Source organism: Lampetra planeri, chromosome 16 (genome assembly GCF_965212315.1).
Source record: "Lampetra planeri chromosome 16, kcLamPlan1.2.h2, whole genome shotgun sequence".
In the NCBI taxonomy this organism is placed as follows: Eukaryota; Metazoa; Chordata; class Hyperoartia; order Petromyzontiformes; family Petromyzontidae; genus Lampetra; species Lampetra planeri.
In genome coordinates, this window is record NC_136122.1 from 3,137,121 (window position 1) to 3,161,583 (window position 24,463).

The window sequence follows — 24,463 nt, forward strand, 5'->3', positions numbered from 1 at the left end:
GGCTACATTAACCAACTGTTCGATCAATCAAACACAGACGCAACACCGTGCAGTATTGGACCCACCCTAGACCCACTCGGCCCAAACTCAGTCTGGTGGTCGTCTGCACCTTCATTGGTGTCCACGCCTTGGTAATTGAGATGTCAACTACCTCACCTGTTATACAGGTCTTGGTAATTGAGATGTCAACTACCTCACCTGTTATACATGCCTTGGTAATTGAGATGTTGACTACCTCACCTGTTATACAGGTAATGGTAATTGAGATGTTAACTACCTCACCTGTTATACAGGCCTTGGTAATTGAGATGCCAACTACCTCACCTGTTATACAGGCCTTGGTAATTGAGATGTTACCTACCTCACCTGTCATACATGCCTTGGTAATTGAGATGTCAACTACCTCACCTGTTATACAGGTCTTGGTAATTGAGATGTCAACTACCTCACCTGTTATACAGGCCTTGGTAATTGAGATGTCAACTACCTCACCTGTTATACAGGCCTTGGTAATTGAGATGTCAACTACCTCACCTGTTATACAGGCCTTGGTAATTGAGATGTTACCTACCTCACCTGTTATACAGGCCTTGGTAATTGAGATGTTGACTACCTCACCTGTTATACAGGCCTTGGTAATTGAGATGTCAACTACCTCATCTGTTATATAGGCCTTGGTAATTGAGATGTTGACTACCTCACCTGTTATACAGGCCTTGGTAATTGAGATGTTGACTACCTCACCTGTTATACAGGTCTTGGTAATTGAGATGTTAACTACCTCACCTGTTATACAGGCCTTGGTAATTGAGATGTCAACTACCTCACCTGTTATACACGCCTTGGTAATTGAGATGTTGACTACCTCACCTGTTATACACGCCTTGGTAATTGAGATGTCAACTAAGTCACCTGTTATACTGGCCTTGGTAATTGAGATGTTACCTACCTTACCTGTTATACAGGCCTTGGTAATTGAGATGTTGACTACCTCACCTGTTATACAGGTATTGGTAATTGAGATGTTAACTACCTCACCTGTTATACAGGCCTTGGTAATTGAGATGCCAACTACCTCACCTGTTATACAGGCCTTGGTAATTGAGATGTTACCTACCTCACCTGTCATACATGCCTTGGTAATTGAGATGTCAACTACCTCACCTGTTATACAGGTCTTGGTAATTGAGATGTCAACTACCTCACCTGTTATACAGGCCTTGGTAATTGAGATGTCAACTACCTCACCTGTTATACAGGCCTTGGTAATTGAGATGTCAACTACCTCACCTGTTATACAGGCCTTGGTAATTGAGATGTTACCTACCTCACCTGTTATACAGGCCTTGGTAATTGAGATGTTGACTACCTCACCTGTTATACAGGTCTTGGTAATTGAGATGTCGACTACCTCACCTGTTATATAGGCCTTGGTAATTGAGATGTTGACTACCTCACCTGTTATACAGGCCTTGGTAATTGAGATGTTGACTACCTCACCTGTTATACAGGTCTTGGTAATTGAGATGTTAACTACCTCACCTGTTATACAGGCCTTGGTAATTGAGATGTCAACTACCTCACCTGTTATACACGCCTTGGTAATTGAGATGTTGACTACCTCACCTGTTATACACGCCTTGGTAATTGAGATGTCAACTAAGTCACCTGTTATACTGGCCTTGGTAATTAAGATGTTACCTACCTTACCTGTTATACAGGCCTTGGTAATAGAGATGTCAACTACCTCACCTGATATACACGCCTTGGCAATTACAATGTTAACTACCTCACCTGTTATACAGGTCTTGGTAATTGAGATGTTAACTACCTTACCTGTTATACAGGCCTTGGTAATTGAGATGTTAACCACCTCATCTGTTATACAGGCCTTGGTAATTGAGATGTCAACTACCTCACCTGTTATACAGGCCTTGGTAATTGAGATGTTACCTACCTCACCTGTTATACAGGCCTTGGTAATTGAGATATCAACTACCTCACCTGTTATATAGGCCTTGGTAATTGAGATGTCAACTACCTCACCTGTTATACAGGTCTTGGTAATTGAGATGTCAACTACCTCACCTGTTATACAGGCCTTGGTAATTGAGATGTTACCTACCTCACCTGTTATACAGGCCTTGGTAATTGAGATGTTGACTACCTCACCTGTTATACAGGCCTTGATAATTGAGATGTCAACTACCTCACCTGTTATATAGGCCTTGGTAATTGAGATGTTGACTACCTCACCTGTTATACAGGCCTTGGTAATTGAGATGTTGACTACCTCACCTGTTATACAGGTCTTGGTAATTGAGATGTTAACTACCTCACCTGTTATACAGGCCTTGGTAATTGAGATGTCAACTACCTCACCTGTTATACACGCCTTGGTAATTGAGATGTTGACTACCTCACCTGTTATACACGCCTTGGTAATTGAGATGTCAACTAAGTCACCTGTTATACTGGCTTTGGTAATTGAGATGTTACCTACCTTACCTGTTATACAGGCCTTGGTAATAGAGATGTCAACTACCTCACCTGTTATATAGGCCTTGGTAATTGAGATGTTGACTACCTCACCTGTTATACAGGCCTTGGTAATTGAGATGTTGACTACCTCACCTGTTATACAGGTATTGGTAATTGAGATGTTAACTACCTCACCTGTTATACAGGCCTTGGTAATTGAGATGCCAACTACCTCACCTGTTATACAGGCCTTGGTAATTGAGATGTTACCTACCTCACCTGTCATACATGCCTTGGTAATTGAGATGTCAACTACCTCACCTGTTATACAGGTCTTGGTAATTGAGATGTCAACTACCTCACCTGTTATACAGGCCTTGGTAATTGAGATGTCAACTACCTCACCTGTTATACAGGCCTTGGTAATTGAGATGTCAACTACCTCACCTGTTATACAGGCCTTGGTAATTGAGATGTTACCTACCTCACCTGTTATACAGGCCTTGGTAATTGAGATGTTGACTACCTCACCTGTTATACAGGCCTTGGTAATTGAAATGTCAACTACCTCACCTGTTATATAGGCCTTGGTAATTGAGATGTTGACTACCTCACCTGTTATACAGGCCTTGGTAATTGAGATGTTGACTACCTCACCTGTTATACAGGTCTTGGTAATTGAGATGTTAACTACCTCACCTGTTATACAGGCCTTGGTAATTGAGATATCAACTACCTCACCTGTTATATAGGCCTTGGTAATTGAGATGTCAACTACCTCACCTGTTATACAGGTCTTGGTAATTGAGATGTCAACTACCTCACCTGTTATACAGGCCTTGGTAATTGAGATGTTACCTACCTCACCTGTTATACAGGCCTTGGTAATTGAGATGTTGACTACCTCACCTGTTATACAGGCCTTGATAATTGAGATGTCAACTACCTCACCTGTTATATAGGCCTTGGTAATTGAGATGTTGACTACCTCACCTGTTATACAGGCCTTGGTAATTGAGATGTTGACTACCTCACCTGTTATACAGGTCTTGGTAATTGAGATGTTAACTACCTCACCTGTTATACAGGCCTTGGTAATTGAGATGTCAACTACCTCACCTGTTATACACGCCTTGGTAATTGAGATGTTGACTACCTCACCTGTTATACACGCCTTGGTAATTGAGATGTCAACTAAGTCACCTGTTATACTGGCTTTGGTAATTGAGATGTTACCTACCTTACCTGTTATACAGGCCTTGGTAATAGAGATGTCAACTACCTCACCTGTTATATAGGCCTTGGTAATTGAGATGTTGACTACCTCACCTGTTATACAGGCCTTGGTAATTGAGATGTTGACTACCTCACCTGTTATACAGGTATTGGTAATTGAGATGTTAACTACCTCACCTGTTATACAGGCCTTGGTAATTGAGATGCCAACTACCTCACCTGTTATACAGGCCTTGGTAATTGAGATGTTACCTACCTCACCTGTCATACATGCCTTGGTAATTGAGATGTCAACTACCTCACCTGTTATACAGGTCTTGGTAATTGAGATGTCAACTACCTCATCTGTTATACAGGCCTTGGTAATTGAGATGTCAACTACCTCACCTGTTATACAGGCCTTGGTAATTGAGATGTCAACTACCTCACCTGTTATACAGGCCTTGGTAATTGAGATGTTACCTACCTCACCTGTTATACAGGCCTTGGTAATTGAGATGTTGACTACCTCACCTGTTATACAGGCCTTGGTAATTGAAATGTCAACTACCTCACCTGTTATATAGGCCTTGGTAATTGAGATGTTGACTACCTCACCTGTTATACAGGCCTTGGTAATTGAGATGTTGACTACCTCACCTGTTATACAGGTCTTGGTAATTGAGATGTTAACTACCTCACCTGTTATACAGGCCTTGGTAATTGAGATGTCAACTACCTCACCTGTTATACACGCCTTGGTAATTGAGATGTTGACTACCTCACCTGTTATACACGCCTTGGTAATTGAGATGTCAACTAAGTCACCTGTTATACTGGCCTTGGTAATTAAGATGTTACCTACCTTACCTGTTATACAGGCCTTGGTAATAGAGATGTCAACTACCTCACCTGTTATATAGGCCTTGGTAATTGAGATGTTGACTACCTCACCTGTTATACAGGCCTTGGTAATTGAGATGTTGACTACCTCACCTGTTATACAGGTATTGGTAATTGAGATGTTAACTACCTCACCTGTTATACAGGCCTTGGTAATTGAGATGCCAACTACCTCACTGTTATACAGGCCTTGGTAATTGAGATGTTACCTACCTCACCTGTCATACATGCCTTGGTAATTGAGATGTCAACTACCTCACCTGTTATACAGGTCTTGGTAATTGAGATGTCAACTACCTCACCTGTTATACAGGCCTTGGTAATTGAGATGTCAACTACCTCACCTGTTATACAGGCCTTGGTAATTGAGATGTCAACTACCTCACCTGTTATACAGGCCTTGGTAATTGAGATGTTACCTACCTCACCTGTTATACAGGCCTTGGTAATTGAGATGTTGACTACCTCACCTGTTATACAGGCCTTGGTAATTGAAATGTCAACTACCTCACCTGTTATATAGGCCTTGGTAATTGAGATGTTGACTACCTCACCTGTTATACAGGCCTTGGTAATTGAGATGTTGACTACCTCACCTGTTATACAGGTCTTGGTAATTGAGATGTTAACTACCTCACCTGTTATACAGGCCTTGGTAATTGAGATGTCAACTACCTCACCTGTTATACACGCCTTGGTAATTGAGATGTTGACTACCTCACCTGTTATACACGCCTTGGTAATTGAGATGTCAACTAAGTCACCTGTTATACTGGCCTTGGTAATTAAGATGTTACCTACCTTACCTGTTATACAGGCCTTGGTAATAGAGATGTCAACTACCTCACCTGTTATACACGCCTTGGCAATTACAATGTTAACTACCTCACCTGTTATACAGGTCTTGGTAATTGAGATGTTAACTACCTTACCTGTTATACAGGCCTTGGTAATTGAGATGTTAACCACCTCATCTGTTATACAGGCCTTGGTAATTGAGATGTCAACTACCTCACCTGTTATACAGGCCTTGGTAATTGAGATGTTACCTACCTCACCTGTTATACAGGCCTTGGTAATTGAGATATCAACTACCTCACCTGTTATATAGGCCTTGGTAATTGAGATGTCAACTACCTCACCTGTTATACAGGTCTTGGTAATTGAGATGTCAACTACCTCACCTGTTATACAGGCCTTGGTAATTGAGATGTCAACTACCTCACCTGTTATACAGGCCTTGGTAATTGAGATGTCAACTACCTCACCTGTTATACAGGCCTTGGTAATTGAGATGTTACCTACCTCACCTGTTATACAGGCCTTGGTAATTGAGATGTTGACTACCTCACCTGTTATACAGGCCTTGGTAATTGAGATGTTAACTACCTCACCTGTTATACAGGCCTTGGTAATTGAGATGTTGACTACCTCACCTGTTATACAGGCCTTGGTAATTGAGATGTTGACTACCTCACCTGTTATACAGGTCTTGGTAATTGAGATGTTAACTACCTCACCTGTTATACAGGCCTTGGTAATTGAGATGTCAACTACCTCACCTGTTATACACGCCTTGGTAATTGAGATGTCAACTACCTCACCTGTTATACAGGCCTTGGTAATTGAGATGTCAACTACCTCACCTGTTATACAGGCCTTGGTAATTGAGATGTTACCTACCTCACCTGTTATACAGGCCTTGGTAATTGAGATGTCAACTACCTCACCTGTTATACAGGCCTTGGTAATTGAGATGTCAACTACCTCACCTGTTATACAGGCCTTGGTAATTGAGATGTTACCTACCTCACCTGTTATACAGGCCTTGGTAATTGAGATGTTGACTACCTCACCTGTTATACAGGCCTTGGTAATTGAGATGTTAACTACCTCACCTGTTATACAGGCCTTGGTAATTGAGATGTTGACTACCTCACCTGTTATACAGGCCTTGGTAATTGAGATGTTGACTACCTCACCTGTTATACAGGTCTTGGTAATTGAGATGTTAACTACCTCACCTGTTATACAGGCCTTGGTAATTGAGATGTCAACTACCTCACCTGTTATACACGCCTTGGTAATTGAGATGTCAACTACCTTACCTGTTATACAGGCCTTGGTAATTGAGATGTTGACTACCTCACCTGTTATACACGCCTTGGTAATTGAGATGTCAACTACCTCACCTGTTATACAGGCCTTGGTAATTGAGATGTCAACTACCTCACCTGTTATACACGCCTTGGTAATTGAGATGTCAACTACCTTACCTGTTATACAGGCCTTGGTAATTGAGATGTTGACTACCTCACCTGTTATACACGCCTTGGTAATTGAGATGTCAACTACCTTACCTGTTATACAGGCCTTGGTAATTGAGATGTTGACTACCTCACCTGTTATACACGCCTTGGTAATTGAGATGTCAACTACCTCACCTGTTATACAGGCCTTGGTAATTGAGATGTTACCTACCTTACCTGTTATACAGGCCTTGGTAATAGAGATGTTAACTACCTCACCTGTTATACAGGTCTTGGTAATTGAGATGTTAACTACCTTACCTGTTATACAGGCCTTGGTAATTGAGATGTTAACCACCTCATCAGTTATACAGGCCTTGGTAATTGAGATGTTGACTACCTCACCTGTTATACAGGGCTTGGTAATTGAGATGTCAACTACCTCACCTGTTATACAGGCCTTGGTAATTGAGATGTCAACTACCTCACCTGTTATACAGGCCTTGGTAATTGAGATGTCAACTACCTCACCTGTTATACAGGCCTTGGTAATTGAGATGTTGACTACCTCACCTGTTATACAGGCCTTGGTAATTGAGATGTCAACTACCTCACCTGTTATACACGCCTTGGTAATTGAGATGTTGACTACCTCACCTGTTATACACGCCTTGGTAATTGAGATGTCAACTACCTCACCTGTTATACTGGCCTTGGTAATTGAGATGTTACCTACCTTACCTGTTATACAGGCCTTGGTAATAGAGATGTCAACTACCTCACCTGTTATACACGCCTTGGCAATTACAATGTTAACTACCTCACCTGTTATACAGGCCTTGGTAATTGAGATGTTAACCACCTCATCTGTTATACAGGCCTTGGTAATTGAGATGTCAACTACCTCACCTGTTATACAGGCCTTGGTAATTGAGATGTTACCTACCTCACCTGTTATACAGGCCTTGGTAATTGAGATATCAACTACCTCACCTGTTATATAGGCCTTGGTAATTGAGATGTCAACTACCTCACCTGTTATACAGGTCTTGGTAATTGAGATGTCAACTACCTCACCTGTTATACAGGCCTTGGTAATTGAGATGTTGACTACCTCACCTGTTATACAGGCCTTGGTAATTGAGATGTTGACTACCTCACCTGTTGTACAGGTCTTGGTAATTGAGATGTTAACTACCTCACCTGTTATACAGGCCTTGGTAATTGAGATGTCAACTACCTCACCTGTTATACAGGCCTTGGTAATTGAGATGTTGACTACCTCACCTGTTATACACGCCTTGGTAATTGAGATGTCAACTACCTTACCTGTTATACACGCCTTGGTAATTGAGATGTCAACTACCTTACCTGTTATACAGGCCTTGGTAATTGAGATGTTGACTACCTCACCTGTTATACACGCCTTGGTAATTGAGATGTCAACTACCTCACCTGTTATACAGGCCTTGGTAATTGAGATGTTACCTACCTTACCTGTTATACAGGCCTTGGTAATAGAGATGTTAACTACCTCACCTGTTATACAGGTCTTGGTAATTGAAATGTCAACTACCTCACCTGTTATACAGGCCTTGGTAATTGAGATGTTACCTACCTCACCTGTTATACAGGCCTTGGTAATTGAGATGTTGACTACCTCACCTGTTATACAGGTCTTGGTAATTGAGATGTCAACTACCTCACCTGTTATACAGGCCTTGGTAATTGAGATGTTGACTACCTCACCTGTTAGACAGGCCTTGGTAATTGAGATGTCAACTACCTCACCTGTTATACACGCCTTGGTAATTGAGATGTTGACTACCTCACCTGTTATACAGGCATTGGTAATTGAAATGTCAACTACCTCACCTGTTATGCACGCCTTGGTAATTAAGATGTCAACTACCTCACCTGTTATACAGGCCTTGGTAATTGAGATGTTGACTACCTCACCTGTTATCCAGGTCTTGGTAATTGAGACGTTAAGTACCTCACCTGTTATACAGGCCTTGGTCATTGAGATGTCAACTACCTCACCTGTTATACAGGTCTTGGTAATTGAGATGTTGACTACCTCACCTGTTATACAGGCCTTGGTAATTGAGATGTCAACTACCTCACCTGTTATACAGGTCTTGGTAATTGAGATGTTAACTACCTCACCTGTTATACAGGCCTTGGTAATTGAGATGTCAACTACCTCACCTGTTATACAGGTCTTGGTAATTGAGATGTTAACTACCTCACCTGTTATACAGGCCTTGGTAATTGAGATGTTGACTACCTCACCTGTTATACAGGCCTTGGTCATTGAGATGTCAACTACCTCACCTGTTATACAGGTCTTGGTAATTGAGATGTTAACTACCTCACCTGTTATACAGGCCTTGGTAATTGAGATGTCAACTACCTCACCTGTTATACAGGTCTTGGTAATTGAGATGTTGACTACCTCACCTGTTATACAGGCCTTGGTAATTGAGATGTTGACTACCTCACCTGTTATACAGGCCTTGGTAATTGAGATATCAACTACCTCACCTGTTATACAGGCCTTGGTAATTGAGATGTCAACTACCTCACCTGTTATACAGGCCTTGGTAATTTATATGTTACCTACCTCACCTGTTATACAGGCCTTGGTAATTAAGATGTCAACTACATCACCTGTTATACAGGCCTTGGTAATTGAGATATCAACTACCTCAACTGTTATACAGGCCTTGGTAATTGAGATGTCAACTACCTCACCTGTTATACAGGTCTTGGTAATTGAGATGTCAACTACCCCACCTGTAATACAGGCCTTGGTAATTGAGATGTTGACTACCTCACCTGTTATACAGGTCTTGGTAATTGAGATGTTAACTACCTCACCTGTTATACAGGCCTTGGTAATTGAAATGTCAACTACCTCACCTGTAATACAGGCCTTGGTAATTGAGATGTCAACTAACTCACCTGTTATATAGGCCTTGGTAATTGAGATGTTGACTACCTCACCTGTTATACAGGCCTTGGTAATTGAGATATCAACTACTCCACCTGTTATACAGGCCTTGGTAATTGAGATGTCAACTATCTCACCTGTTATACAGGTCTTGGTAATTGAGATGTTGACTACCTCACCTGTAATACAGGCCTTGGTAATTAGGATGTCAACTACCTCACCTGTTATACAGGCCTTGGTAATTGAGAAGTTGACTACCTCACCTGTTATACAGGCCTTGGTAATTGAGATGTTGACTACCTCACCTGTTATACAGGCCTTGGTAATTGAGATGTTGACTACCTCACCTGTTATACAGGTCTTGGTAATTGAGATGTTAACTACCTCACCTGTTATACAGGCCTTGGTAATTGAGATGTTGACTATCTCACCTGTTATACAGGCCTTGGTAATTGAGATGTCAACTACCTCACCGGTTATACAGGCCTTGGTAATTGAGATGTCAACTACCTCACCTGTTATACAGGCCTTGGTAATTGATATGTTACCTACCTCACCTGTTATACAGGCCTTGGTAATTAAGATGTCAACTACCTCACCTGTTATACAGGCCTTGGTAATTGAGATATCAACTACCTCAACTGTTATACAGGCCTTGGTAATTGAGATGTCAACTACCTCACCTGTTATACAGGTCTTGGTAATTGAGATGTTAACTACCTCACCTGTTATACAGGCCTTGGTAATTGAGATGTCAACTACCTCACCTGTTATACAGGTCTTGGTAATTGAGATGTTGACTACCTCACCTGTTATACAGGCCTTGGTAATTGAGATGTTGACTACCTCACCTGTTATACAGGCCTTGGTAATTGAGATATCAACTACCTCACCTGTTATACAGGCCTTGGTAATTGAGATGTTACCTACCTCACCTGTTATACAGGCCTTGGTAATTGAGATGTTGACTACCTCACCTGTTATACAGGCCTTGGTAATTAAGATGTCAACTACCTCACCTGTTATACAGGCCTTGTTAATTGAGATATCAACTACCTCAACTGTTATACAGGCCTTGGTAATTGAGATGTCAACTACCTCACCTGTTATACAGGTCTTGGTAATTGAGATGTCAACTACCTCACCTGTAATACAGGCCTTGGTAATTGAGATGTCAACTAACTCACCTGTTATACAGGCCTTGGTAATTGAGATGTTACCTACCTCACCTGTTATACAGGCCTTGGTAATTGAGATGTTACCTACCTCACCTGTTATACAGGCCTTGGTAATTAAGATGTTGACTACCTCACCTGTTATACAGGCCTTGGTAATTGAGATGTTGACTACCTCACCTGTTATACAGGCCTTGGTAATTGAGATATCAACTACCTCACCTGTTATACAGGCCTTGGTAATTGAGATGTCAACTACCTCACCTGTTATACAGGCCTTGGTAATTTATATGTTACCTACCTCACCTGTTATACAGGCCTTGGTAATTAAGATGTCAACTACATCACCTGTTATACAGGCCTTGGTAATTGAGATATCAACTACCTCAACTGTTATACAGGCCTTGGTAATTGAGATGTCAACTACCTCACCTGTTATACAGGTCTTGGTAATTGAGATGTCAACTACCTCACCTGTAATACAGGCCTTGGTAATTGAGATGTTGACTACCTCACCTGTTATACAGGTCTTGGTAATTGAGATGTTAACTACCTCACCTGTTATACAGGCCTTGGTAATTGAAATGTCAACTACCTCACCTGTAATACAGGCCTTGGTAATTGAGATGTCAACTAACTCACCTGTTATATAGGCCTTGGTAATTGAGATGTTGACTACCTCACCTGTTATGCAGGCCTTGGTAATTGAGATGTCAACTATCTCACCTGTTATACAGGTCTTGGTAATTGAGATGTTGACTACCTCACCTGTAATACAGGCCTTGGTAATTAGGATGTCAACTACCTCACCTGTTATACAGGCCTTGGTAATTGAGAAGTTGACTACCTCACCTGTTATACAGGCCTTGGTAATTGAGATGTTGACTACCTCACCTGTTATACAGGCCTTGGTAATTGAGATGTTGACTACCTCACCTGTTATACAGGTCTTGGTAATTGAGATGTTAACTACCTCACCTGTTATACAGGCCTTGGTAATTGAGATGTTGACTATCTCACCTGTTATACAGGCCTTGGTAATTGAGATGTCAACTACCTCACCGGTTATACAGGCCTTGGTAATTGAGATGTCAACTACCTCACCTGTTATACAGGCCTTGGTAATTGATATGTTACCTACCTCACCTGTTATACAGGCCTTGGTAATTAAGATGTCAACTACCTCACCTGTTATACAGGCCTTGGTAATTGAGATATCAACTACCTCAACTGTTATACAGGCCTTGGTAATTGAGATGTGAACTACCTCACCTGTTATACAGGTCTTGGTAATTGAGATGTTAACTACCTCACCTGTTATACAGGCCTTGGTAATTGAGATGTCAACTACCTCACCTGTTATACAGGTCTTGGTAATTGAGATGTTGACTACCTCACCTGTTATACAGGCCTTGGTAATTGAGATGTTGACTACCTCACCTGTTATACAGGCCTTGGTAATTGAGATATCAACTACCTCACCTGTTATACAGGCCTTGGTAATTGAGATGTTACCTACCTCACCTGTTATACAGGCCTTGGTAATTGAGATGTTGACTACCTCACCTGTTATACAGGCCTTGGTAATTAAGATGTCAACTACCTCACCTGTTATACAGGCCTTGTTAATTGAGATATCAACTACCTCAACTGTTATACAGGCCTTGGTAATTGAGATGTCAACTACCTCACCTGTTATACAGGTCTTGGTAATTGAGATGTCAACTACCTCACCTGTAATACAGGCCTTGGTAATTGAGATGTCAACTAACTCACCTGTTATACAGGCCTTGGTAATTGAGATGTTACCTACCTCACCTGTTATACAGGCCTTGGTAATTGAGATGTTACCTACCTCACCTGTTATACAGGCCTTGGTAATTAAGATGTTGACTACCTCACCTGTTATACAGGTCTTGGTAATTGAGATGTCAAATACCTCACCTGTTATACAGGCCTTGGTAATTGAGATGTTGACTACCTCACCTGTTATACAGGTCTTGGTAAATGAGTTGTTAACTACCTCACCTGTTATACAGGCCTTGGTAATTGAGATGTTGACTACCTCACCTGTTATACAGGCCTTGGTAATTGAGATGTTGACTACCTCACCTGTTATACAGGTCTTGGTAATTGAGATGTTAACTACCTCACCTGTTATACAGGCCTTGGTTATTGAGATGTCAACTACCTCACCTGTTATACAGGCCTTGGTAATTGAGATGTTACCTACCTTACCTGTTATACAGGCCTTGGTAATTGAGATGTCAACTACCTCACCTGTTATACAGGTCTTGGTAATTGAGATGTTAACTACCTTACCTGTTATACAGGCCTTGGTAATTGAGATGTTAACCACCTCACCTGTTATGCAGGCCTTGGTAATTGAGATGTTGACTACCTGACCTGTTATACAGGTCTTGGTAATTGAAATGTTGACTACCTCACCTGTTATACATGCCTTGGTAATTGAGATGTCAACTACCTCACCTGTTATACAGGCAAGGTAATTGAGATGTCAACTACCTCACCTGTTATACAGGCCTTGGTAATTGAGATGTCAACTACCTCACCTGTTATACAGGCCTTGGTAATTGAGATGTTGACTACCTCACCTGTTATACAGGCCTTGGTAATTGAGATGTCAACTACCTCACCTGATATACAGGCCTTGGTAATTGAGATGTCAACTACCTCACCTGTTATACAGGTCTAGGTAATTGAGATGTCAACTACCTCACCTGTTATACACGCCTTGGTAATTAAGATGTTAACTACCTCACCTGTTATACAGGTCTTGGTAATTGAGATGTCAACTACCTCACCTGTTATACAGGCCTTGGTAATTGAGATGTCAACTACCTCACCTGTTATACAGGTCTTGGTAATTGAGATGTTACCTACCTCACCTGTTATACAGGAGGTCGTGGCTTCGATCCCGACCCTGACGCTGCCTACTGCTGTATAGTTGGAGTTGACAATGCCGGTTGTAATTGCCGGTGAAAGTCTCTCGGTGTCTTCGGGGTTCTCACTTTCTCGGATTTCTCTCTCAGTTCCTTGGACTTCTCTCCCAGCTTCCAGGGGGGCTCTGCGTCGCGCCGCTGGGCTCGCCCCGCATCGCCTCCTTCACCTGCGCCGGCAGCGACTCGAACAGCTCCTCCTCCACCAGCAGCCCCCCGCGCCTCAGCTCCGCGCACTCCCCCAGCTTGGCCGGCAGCTCCGTCAGCCGGTTCCCGACCAGCTCCAAGCGGCGCAGCCTCGACAGCCTCCCGACCAGGCCGCTCAATTCGCGCAGCTCGTTGTTGGCGAGTGCCAGCGTCCGCAACCCCTCGCACCGGAACAACTCGTCGGGCAGACTCCGCAGGGCGTTGCCTGATAGACGGAGGGTGCTCAGCCGAGTCAGCTGGCACACCTCGGGCGGCAGGGCGGCGATGGCGTTGCGGCTCAGGTCGAGGACCTGCAGGCCGTGCAGACGGAACAGTCCAGCGGGCAGCTCGCCCCCGATGAGGTTCCCGTCGAGGAAGAGCGAGCGCAGCGCCGGCGAGCCTGCCCCCCCCGCCGCCGCCAAGCGCGGGACGCTCGCGAGGGCGTTGTCCGAGAGACGCAGGACGGCGAGGCGCTTGCAGGCGGCCGCCGGCAGCATCGCCGCGTCGTCGCCGTCGCCCGGCGAGCGGAGGCCGTTGCGGGAGAGGTCGAGGTCGCTCAGGCGTCCCAGCGCCAGCAGGGGCCGCGCAAGCTCGGCGGGCTCCAGGCCGCAGCGCGTCAGCCGCAGCGTCTCCAGGCTGCGCAGCTTGCTCAGGGGCGCCAGCGACTCGAGGCGCGCGCCGCCGTTGTCGAGGGCGAACGTGCGCAGGCCGACGCCGGCGACAGTGGCCAGGCCGGGCGGGAGGCGGGCGACGCTGGTCGTCAGGCGCAGGCCCTGCAGGCGCCTGAGGCCGCCCAGCGGCTTGAGGAGCGCCGGCGTCAGGGGCCCCTCCAGGGACAGCTCCTCCAGGTGGCGCATGTCACGCAGCCAGCCCGGGACCTCTGCCTTGATTGCAAACTTCACCTGCGAGAGGGCGCGGGGGGGGCGGATGGAGAATGTCGGTCCCCGACATTGTGACTTAAATACATTTGGTGGGGGAGGTGACTTTTTGGCGATGTCACGGCCCGGATCAGTGGAGCCGAATGGACCGCTCAGACCGAGCCACCCTCGCGCCCGCCCGCCCATCCACCCACGCACCTCCAGCTGGCGCAGCTCCTCGCTGAGGAAGGCGAGTGCGCGATTGTCGACGCCCACGGTGCAGTTCAGCAGCCGGAGCTTGTGCAGATTCACCATCTGCACCACCGCCGCCCCCAGCGTCACCCCGTGCATCGAGTCCAGCGTCAGCACCTTCGGTGGGGGATTGGGTACGAGGGTGAGTGAGTTGGTGGGTCAGTGGGTATGAGGGTGAGTGAGTTAGTGGGTGAGTGGCTGTGTAAGTTGGTGGGTGCATGGGTGTGTGGGTGGGTGGGTGTATGGGTTGGTGAGTGAGTGGGTGTGTGGGTGGGTGTGTGCGTGGGCGGTGTGTTGGCGAGTGAGTGGGTGAGTGAGCAAGTGGGTGGGTGTGTGCGCAAGTGGTTGGGTGGGTGTGCGGGTGAGTTGGTGGGTAAGTGGGTGTCTGGGTGAGTGGGTGGGTGAGTGAATTGGTGGGGGAGTGGGTGTGCGGGTGTGGATGGGTGGGTGCATAGGTGGGTGGGTAAGTGGGTGTGTCCACGGGCACCTGTATCTGAATGAGCCGGTATGTGTCCACTGGCACCGCTGCCAGCTTGGAGAGATGTAGCTCGCTTTCGCCCTGCGCATTGATCGCCAGCAGCCCCGTCAGATGCGACAGGGTCCACGCTTGATCCACGTTCACCTGCCTAAGCTTATTTTCGCTCACCTGGAGCAGCAGCAGCAGCAACAGCACCAGCAGCCACGCGTGGATGGATTTTATTTGTTTCAGCAGCGAGGGCCCAATGAGCCGTTACGCCCCATGATGGTAAAGACGTTATACACATGTAGTGAGCGACTTCTCAGACACATCATGTAGAGGCCTTCTTATTTATTCTCACACTGGACGATACAGAAATATGAACGTCTCTACGTAGCTACACATAGCCGACCCTTCTACACAACCCCATCGTCGGCGTCCAACTACACGGTTATTTGACTAGCGCAGCGACAGCGACGATGAGAGCCCTGCAGGAGATCGGCCACGACGAAGAGAGATGACGGCGAGCGGCGACGCAGCCAGGACCCAGGACCAGCAACAGCACCGAACCTCTGGTTCGGTCCCCCTTATATACACCCCGGTGCGGCCAAGCCCCGCCTCCGGCCACGCCCCCTTCCAGAATCTTCAAGCAGGTTCCCGGAGCTTGTGGTCTCACTCAGCCTTTGACCTTCACCACCGATACGCCTCCCTTATAATTAGTCATTACATAACTTGCCCATAAGGTCATTACACATAGACTAACACGGCGCATAGACTCAGATAGAGACCCAAAGACTCAACATCCCCCGTATAGCCTCGACGGACTGTTGGGGCAAGTGCCGTTAGCGAGCACCTATGCAGACCAGAACGGCGGCACACGAGGGGGTGGGTGGCCAGCACCACGTTCACCACACAGAGACCCACAGTTTGTTGTCCTTACCCCACATCTCCGATCGGCGCGGTCGGCTCCGTCAAACGTGAGGCGCTCTGCGTGCAGCGCACAGCGCGCTCTGCGAGCGGCTTCTCCTCACCTCGGACAGGAAGACAGAGAACTTGCACGCGTAGCAGGGGTCGTACTTGTCCACTAGGTGAAGGAGGAAGGCAAAGTCGTTGCGCACGTCCGGAATGTCGTCCACCCCCGTCTCCTGGCGCGCCTCCGCGAAGCTGTACTCCTTGAGCCTGCGGTGTCAGCGCCCCCCCCAGCACAGAGAACTCAGCGCCCGTCAACCCTCGTCCCAACGCGGAAGATCTCCCACGAAGCCACCGGTAGAACATTACTATTAGATATACGTAGCGGTGTCGCCGTCCGCGCTAACCGCATCTCCACGATCGCCGAAAAGCCCGCAGACCAAAGTCAGAAGGCTGCCGCACGGCGATCCGGTGACCACGCAACCGCTCTGCGGCAGCCCGCCGCCCCCCCCTCTCACCTGCCGGTCACCACCCAGTAGAAGACGTAGGCACAGGTGAGCGCGTAGACGCACATCGTGGTCGCGTAGGCCATCCACATCATGCGGAAGATGCGCCACAGCCCGTGGACGCAATAGAAGTCTCCGTAGCCCGTGATGTACTCGTCTTCCACGCAGTGGATGTGGTAGCGCATGTTGGGGCCGGCGTAACCGGTGTACGCGAGCACCACCAGCGCCTGCAGCAAGCGGGCCCCCGTCTGCCACACGTAGAGCCTGTGGAGCCCGCCGCTCGCCTCCGTGTGAGCACGTAGTTTCTTCACCTTCTCGAAGAGAGCCTTGGCCTGCTCGCCCTCCTTCTTGTCCAGGATGCGATCATCCGATGGCGTCCGCCGGCCCTCGTTCTGCTCCGGGGGGGGGCAGTCGGGGGGCGGGGCGGCCTCGCCGGGGTCGACGAATCGGACGGAAGGCCGGGGCGGTGCCGGCGGATACTCAGAAGGCAGTTTCTCCATGGGGAGTTCGTCGGATCTCGGGTCGCTGCAAGCGTGGGACGCAGAGACGCACAGAGACCCATAGAGACTCACAGAGACCCATAGAGACTCACAGAGACCCATCGAGACTCACAGAGAACCGCAGAGACCCACAAAGATACATAAAGTCTCACAGAAACCCCTAGAGACTCACAGAAAGCCCTAGAGACTCACAGAAACCCATAGAGACTCACAGAGACCCGCAGAGACCCACAGAAACCCATAGAGACTCACAGAGACCAATCGAGACTCACAGAGACCCACAGAGACCCACAGAGACCCATAGTGACTCATAGAGACCCGCAGAGACCTATCAGGACTCACAGAGACCCGTAGAGACCCATAAAGACCCACAGACCCGCAGAGACCCACAGAAACCCAGAGATCCATACAGACTCAGACACCCACATCGTGACGCACATACACACGCACACCAAGATCCCCCGTATAGCCTTAACAGACTATAGGGGCAAGTGCTGTTGGCGAGCACTTATGAAGGCTGGAACTGTACATGAGGGGGTGGGTGGCTAGCACCACGCGTGGCCGCCTTTGTCTCCCCAGTGGCGATGTTTACACACCGCACCAGGTACTCATTTGAGGCTGAGTAGACCTAGGAGAGGCCCAGAGCTGGTACAAGTATGAACAACAGGTTCCACACTGCCCACCAGGGATTATTTGTCTGTCGTGCACCAACGCGCTGTCCAACCAAGTTACTACCTGCCCACTCCGAAGGAACGTGTTTCAGATAATCGTCGCCGGTGTTGGCCATGAGCGGTAATCGAACCTGGGTCGCCGGGATCATAGCGCAGCGTAGCGCTAACCGCTTCACTACCGCTCCCCACACACACACCACCAACCGTAAGCCAAACTGGTTATGAAAAGCAGGGGGATAGAAAGATGCGTGAACGGGCTCGCTGCCCCAAAACAGAGGTCGCAACCGGGTACCTGATACCCGTACCCTACCCAATACCCGGCTACCCGTACCCGGCCGGGTACAGGTACGGGTAGCAGTTTGCGACCCTGATGCGGCCGGGTACGGGTACGGGTAGGCCGTGAGTCACTGGTGAGTAACCGTTTGTCACTCATTTCGGGTAGGGTACGGGTACCTGTACCCGACCGGGTACGGGTACCCATTTGCGACCCTGGTGCGGCCGGGTACGGGTTCGGGTAAGGAATCAAAACCCATTTGCGACCTCTGCCCCAAACCCACGCAGGGTCCCCCCCGAATGGAGAAAGGGGGAACTTTTTTAATTTTGTTACTTAAGGGGGGAAGGGATGACAAAGGAAGGAAGGAGCCGTGGGCCGTCTCTTAGTAGTCAGCCCCCTTCTAACCTGCAGCTCCCCGCCGTGGCGGGCGGTGGCGGCTGCAGCGCCGCCGCCGCTGACGCCAACCCGTCCAGCGCGGCTTCGTGCACGGCGTGCGTGGTCCACTGCGAATCCATGCACTTGCCCAGCACGCACACAAAGTGCTCAATCTTGGAGCTCGTCTCCGGGAACCTGAACCAGAAGTTCCTGGTGGCCGTCAGGATGAGCGTGTGCAGCACGACGAGGTGCGGGAAGTATTTGCTGATCCACAGCACCGCGTTGTCGTAGCAGAACTGGTTGATCAACCGGTACTGGTACTGGTCGAAGCCAACCTGGGCGAGTGTGGGAAGGGCAAAATTAACTGGCGTGGCGGTGATGTCGCATGCCCCTCCGTTGCGGTGACAGAGCTGGCTCAAATCTGGCTTTTGCCTGATGATGCCGGTTGTAATTACTGGCGAAACGTCACCGTACTCAAGATCGTCAACGTTATGGCTTTGCTCTCCAACACATCGGTGTGCTGTACTAGGATATTACACTATACACTACACTATACATTACACTATAATGTACATTACAATATACACCACACTATAAATTACACTACACTATACATTACACTATACACCACACTATACATTACACTATACCAGACGTGGGCAAAGTACGGCCCGTTGGGCTTTTAATCCGCCGAACTTGTCCAAATATTATTATTATTAAATAAAATTTTACCTTCCTCCTGTAATGCCCCCATTTCCCCAATAGATGGCGCACTTTGACCAGGAGAGAGAATATTCGTATGAGCAATTCATGTTTCTATTGAAAGTAAGTTAACAGTAATATTTGGGTACAGTATTGTTTTTGGAAGCATTCACTGTAATATCGTATGAACGTTTACTTCACCGCATCATCATCGTATGAATGATGCGAGAAGAGATTAACGGGTTCTTATGTTAGCGATTTACGTTCTCGGCGCTTTCGCTCTCTAAATTACGGCTTGAATGAGGGGGAGGGGTATGACTACATCGCAAAATTAATATCTTACTAGGACTTTTATATAACAAAAGTTATATACATAACTGTTGCGCTTTGTGTAATTCAACAAAACAAATAAAACTTAACTCCGAGTTCTCTCCGAATTTCACGAGTCCGTTCTAGACCCCACAGTTTTTTAAAGAGTTTTAAACACAGAAAATATAATTAAAGTTTGAAAAATCATGAATTATACAAACTTTTCAATAATTTCCTTCTTCACTTCGATTTAAATTTTCTTTAAAAACTTCTTCTCACCAACATTACCACTCATTACCACTTTCTCCGAAGGCAAGTTTGTAAAAGAAAACATGGTACAGACAGCAGACATCTTGTGTCGGGAGATCAAAAGCAAATTTGAAAAAGTCAGTTCATCACGCAGGACTGTGACTCGCCATGTGGAACTGATTGATAAAAATATAGCCAGTCAATTAAACGAAAAGTCTGATTCCTTTGACTTATATTCACTAGCACTGGATGAAAGTACGGACGTAAAAGACACTGCTCAGCTCCTCATTTTTATCCGAGGCATTGAAGACAGTTTTGCGATAACAGAGGAGTTTTTGACCATGGAGTCCCTGAACGGAACAACGCGGGGAGAGGACTTGTATAACCAGGTATCTGCTGTGATCGAAAGAATGACGCTATCTTGGAGTAAACTTATCAATGTCACAACGGATGGATCGCCAAATTTAACTGGAAAAAATGTTGGGCTGCTGAAAATAATCCAGGATGAAGTGAAAGAGGAAAGCCCTGTCCAGGATCTTATTTTCCTTCACTGCATCATCCATCAGGAATCCCTGTGTAAGTCTGTATTGCAGCTTAATCATGTCGTGAATCCAGTCGTACAACTTATGAACTTTATACGAGCAAGGGGACTTCAGCACCGTCAGTTTATTACCTTCCTGGAGGAAACTGATGCGGATCATCAGGACTTGCTGTACCACTCTCGTGTCCGCTGGTTAAGTTTGGGGAAAGTGTTACAACGAGTGTGGGAGCTGAAAGAAGATATCATCGCATTTTTGGAGTTGATGGGGAAATTTGACGAATTCCCTGAGCTAAGCGACAACAACTGGCATAGTGACTTTGCGTTTGCTGTGGACATATTTTCACACATGAATGAGCTGAATGTGAAACTGCAGGGGAAAGATCAGTTTGTTCACGACATGTACAAACATGTGAAAGCCTTCAAATCCAAGCTCACTTTGTTCTCCGGACAAATTGCGAACAAATCTTTCACTCATTTCCCACACTTGCCATGCAGGAAGAGACACCGCGAAACGCAAAAAAATACAGCAAATCGCTTGAGGACCTGCACGGAGAATTCTGCCGTAGGTTCTCTGATTTCGAAAACATTGAACAGTCACTTCAGCTGGTGTCCTGTCCCCTGTCGCAAGACCTTGAAACAGCACCACAGGAGCTGCAGTTGGAACTGATAGATCTTCAGTCTGACTCTGTCCTAAAGGAGAAGTTCAACTCTGTTAAACTGAATGACTTTTATGCTTCACTTAACAGAGCCACGTTTCCAAACCTCCGGAGGACTGCACAGAAGATACTGACTTTGTTTGGCTCCACTTATATGTGTGAGCAGACATTCAGCGTCATGAACACTAACAAAGCCCATCACAGATCAAAGTTAACGGATCAGCACCTCAGATCTATCCTGAGAATTGCCACAACCAAAATAACTCCAAACTTGGATGCACTGGCAAAAATGGGATATCAACAACGCTGTTCCCACTGAAACTGATTATGTGTTGCTGCAGCGAGGTTGGAGCAACATCTCCATCACACAGCCTGCGTGGCTGCTCTAACCTGTTAATGTAGATAAAAAAGAAGTTCAAGTGAGGTAATTGGTTTGGACGCAGGCCTCAGATGTTTTAATGATGTTTGATCAGTCACGTTACGACATGTTTTTGTATTGTTCATGTTCGTGCAATTTGTTAAATTGCCTTACAAATAAATGCTTTGCTACCTGTTAAAGGCCAAATCATTTCATGTAATAATTGTACATGTCATTTATATTAGTTCACACAAACACTCCATCCATCTGTTTCTGGCCCGGCCCCTCTGTCAAATTTTAGAACCCATTGTGGCCCGCGAGTGAAAAAGTTTGCCCACCCCTGCACTATACTGTACATTACACTATTCCTCGGGCAATTGCCGGTGGCGCAGCCGGCCTTACCGCTGGCAACCAGCGGTTCCCCCCCTCACTGCATGGTCGTGTCGAGCCGGCCCGAGGGGGGACCTCACCGTGTGGGCCCTGGGGTTGGCCACGAGCTTCCTCAGCACGGTCTCGTTCCACTCCTTCAGATCCACGTCGAAGCCTCTCGGCACCGGCACACACAGAATGCGCTCGTTCATGTTCTGGGCGGAGGTGGGGGAAGTGGGTACCACGTGACCATGACGTGACGCCGTGTGGTCTCCTTGAAGACGTCGCTCCACTCAGGTTCACTTTGCGCGATTCCCGGTGTGTACGGGGGGGGGGGGCAACCCATATCGACCCAAGATGTGCTCTCTAGCCAGCGCTCTGAGTGAGCTCGCACGTCGAGTTGGAACCCACGACCTCCTGCGTACCAGGCGAGGTAGTTAACATCTCCCAGCCACCGTGATGATGAGACACACGCGAAGTCCAAATATGCAGCAGGGGTCGGGATGGAACCTATGACCTCCTGCGTACCAGGCGAGGTCGTCAACATCTCCGCGATGTTATCCATAGCATGGCGGCGACATTTATGAATGTGCGTGGGGACTCTCTAGAGTCTAGAGCGTTGGAACGACGTACCTGCAGCATCCCGGCAAAGATGCCTATCATGAACATGGGCACGGAGAGCATGTCGCACAACACGTCCCACCAGGGCTGAAGGATCTTGAGGTCCTGGTGACCCTCCAATGAGAAGGAGGAGGTCAGGGCTCCGATGGGAATCATGACTCGAGCCGAGACTGCACACAAGCAGACACACACAGGCAGACACACACACACACAGGCAGATACACAAGCAGACACACACACAAGCAGACACACACACAGACACACACAGGCAGACACATACCGGCAGACACGCACACAGAGGGTCACACACAGGCAACAAAGACGCACACAGAGACACACACACAGGCAGACACAATACAAATGTCTCCCCGTGTAGCTCCTCTGACAGGCTGTGTGAGGCTTACAGAGGCGCGTGTGAGATTGGCTCCACTCTCTCTCACCGCCCTTGTTTTATTATAGTAGTAGTTGATATTGCAGTATTAGTTAGTATAGCAGTACATGTTTTATTACTATAGTAGTAGTTGTTTGTTATTTTATTGATGTTATTAGTGTTATAGTTGTGATTATAGATGTTGTAGTTGTTATTATAGTAGTTGATATTACAGTATTAGTTATTATATCAGTTCATGTTTGTATTACTATAGTAGTAGTAGTTGTTTATGTTATTTTATTTATGTTATTAGTGTTATAGTTGTGATTATAGATGTTGTGGTTGTTATTATAGTAGTTGTTACAGTATTAGTTATTACAGCAGTTCATGTTTTTATTACTATAGTAGTAGTAATTGTTTATTTTATTGATGTTATTATTAGTGTTATAATTATTATAGATGTTGTAGTTGTTATTATAGTAATGATTATAGACGTGGGAGATGTTATTATAGTAGTTATACTTGTGATTATAGATGTTGTGGTAGTGCTGGTCGTTAGGCTCCACTTCTCCCGCCAAATCGCGACGGTTTGTTGGTGGTGGTTGAGGGAGAGGGCCGCGTGGGCGAAACCAACTCGAGCGGCGTGCGCGGGAGGGGTGAATTCAATCAGCGAACATAAATTGTTTTAATTTAAGGGGGTAGACAGCAAACGCCACCTTTCACTAACGCTAGCGGACCCTCTTGCTTCTTGTTGCTATGGATGAAACAATAAAACTATAAACAAGTTCGCTACATTTTTTCAGCACGTCTTGAGTTGATGCTTTTCATCCCCCTCCATACTTGGTATAGTCTGAAACGCAGCCGCGCCTTATCTAGTCTATGCTATTAACCATGGGCCTTAATCCGGGCTATGAAATAAAGTTCAATGTCAAGTGCAACGGAGCTGACCAATTAAAAAACACCCGCGAAATGTCAACACCACGTGGCTGTTGGGGTGGTAGCGGCCATCTTGGTAAGGGAGAAGCCCCCACACCCCCTATCCAAAATGGCCGCCCACACGTTGTTTGCTTGTGGGGGTAATCTCTGATAACCAATAGCGACTATTCACACTCGACTATTGCGGAGCTGTCGAACCCCATCACGGTTTTACCCCGTCGTGGTCTTTGCACAGGCAAATTGAGTTCTTAGGTCCGTACGGGCGTACAAAAAAATGTGTCTATTTGTGTTTCTCCTTTGTGATGGGATTTTGTAGGATGAATGTTGATATTTTTAAGGGGCACGGGGTGACCAATAAGGTCCGAATTAGTCTGTAATAAGGTAGAGCACTTATAAGGGGTTGACAGCTGTGTAGTGTATAGTGTA

The 24,463-nt window shown here is 46.6% G+C and overlaps 1 protein-coding gene across 1 annotated transcript; it reads right to left on the reverse strand.

Annotated features, from left to right (window-relative positions):
* Positions 1-14,020: 14,020 nt before the first annotated feature.
* Positions 14,021-23,708, reverse strand: LOC144722928 (volume-regulated anion channel subunit LRRC8E-like). The gene is made up of 9 exons (XM_078601354.1): positions 23,624-23,708; positions 22,744-22,901; positions 22,212-22,325; positions 18,957-19,261; positions 17,119-17,631; positions 16,723-16,870; positions 15,722-15,880; positions 15,202-15,351; positions 14,021-15,027 (listed from the first exon to the last, which is right to left on the reverse strand). The coding sequence occupies exons 2-9, from the start codon at positions 22,885-22,887 to the stop codon at positions 14,029-14,031; spliced, it is 2,532 nt and encodes an 843-aa protein (XP_078457480.1). The 5' UTR covers positions 22,888-22,901; positions 23,624-23,708; the 3' UTR covers positions 14,021-14,028.
* Between the last annotated feature and the right edge of the window lie 755 nt (positions 23,709-24,463).

Coding starts and splice junctions, on each gene's coding strand:
- LOC144722928 (XM_078601354.1), bottom strand. CDS start 22,887: ATGATTCCCATCGGAGCCCTGACCTCCTCCTTCTCATTGGAGGGTCAC. Junction 22,326..22,743: donor TCTTTGCCGGGATGCTGCAG/GTACGTCGTTCC, acceptor ACCTCCGCCCAG/AACATGAACGAGCGCATTCT. Junction 15,028..15,201: donor AGGAGCTGCGCCAGCTGGAG/GTGCGTGGGTGG, acceptor GCCCTCTCGCAG/GTGAAGTTTGCAATCAAGGC.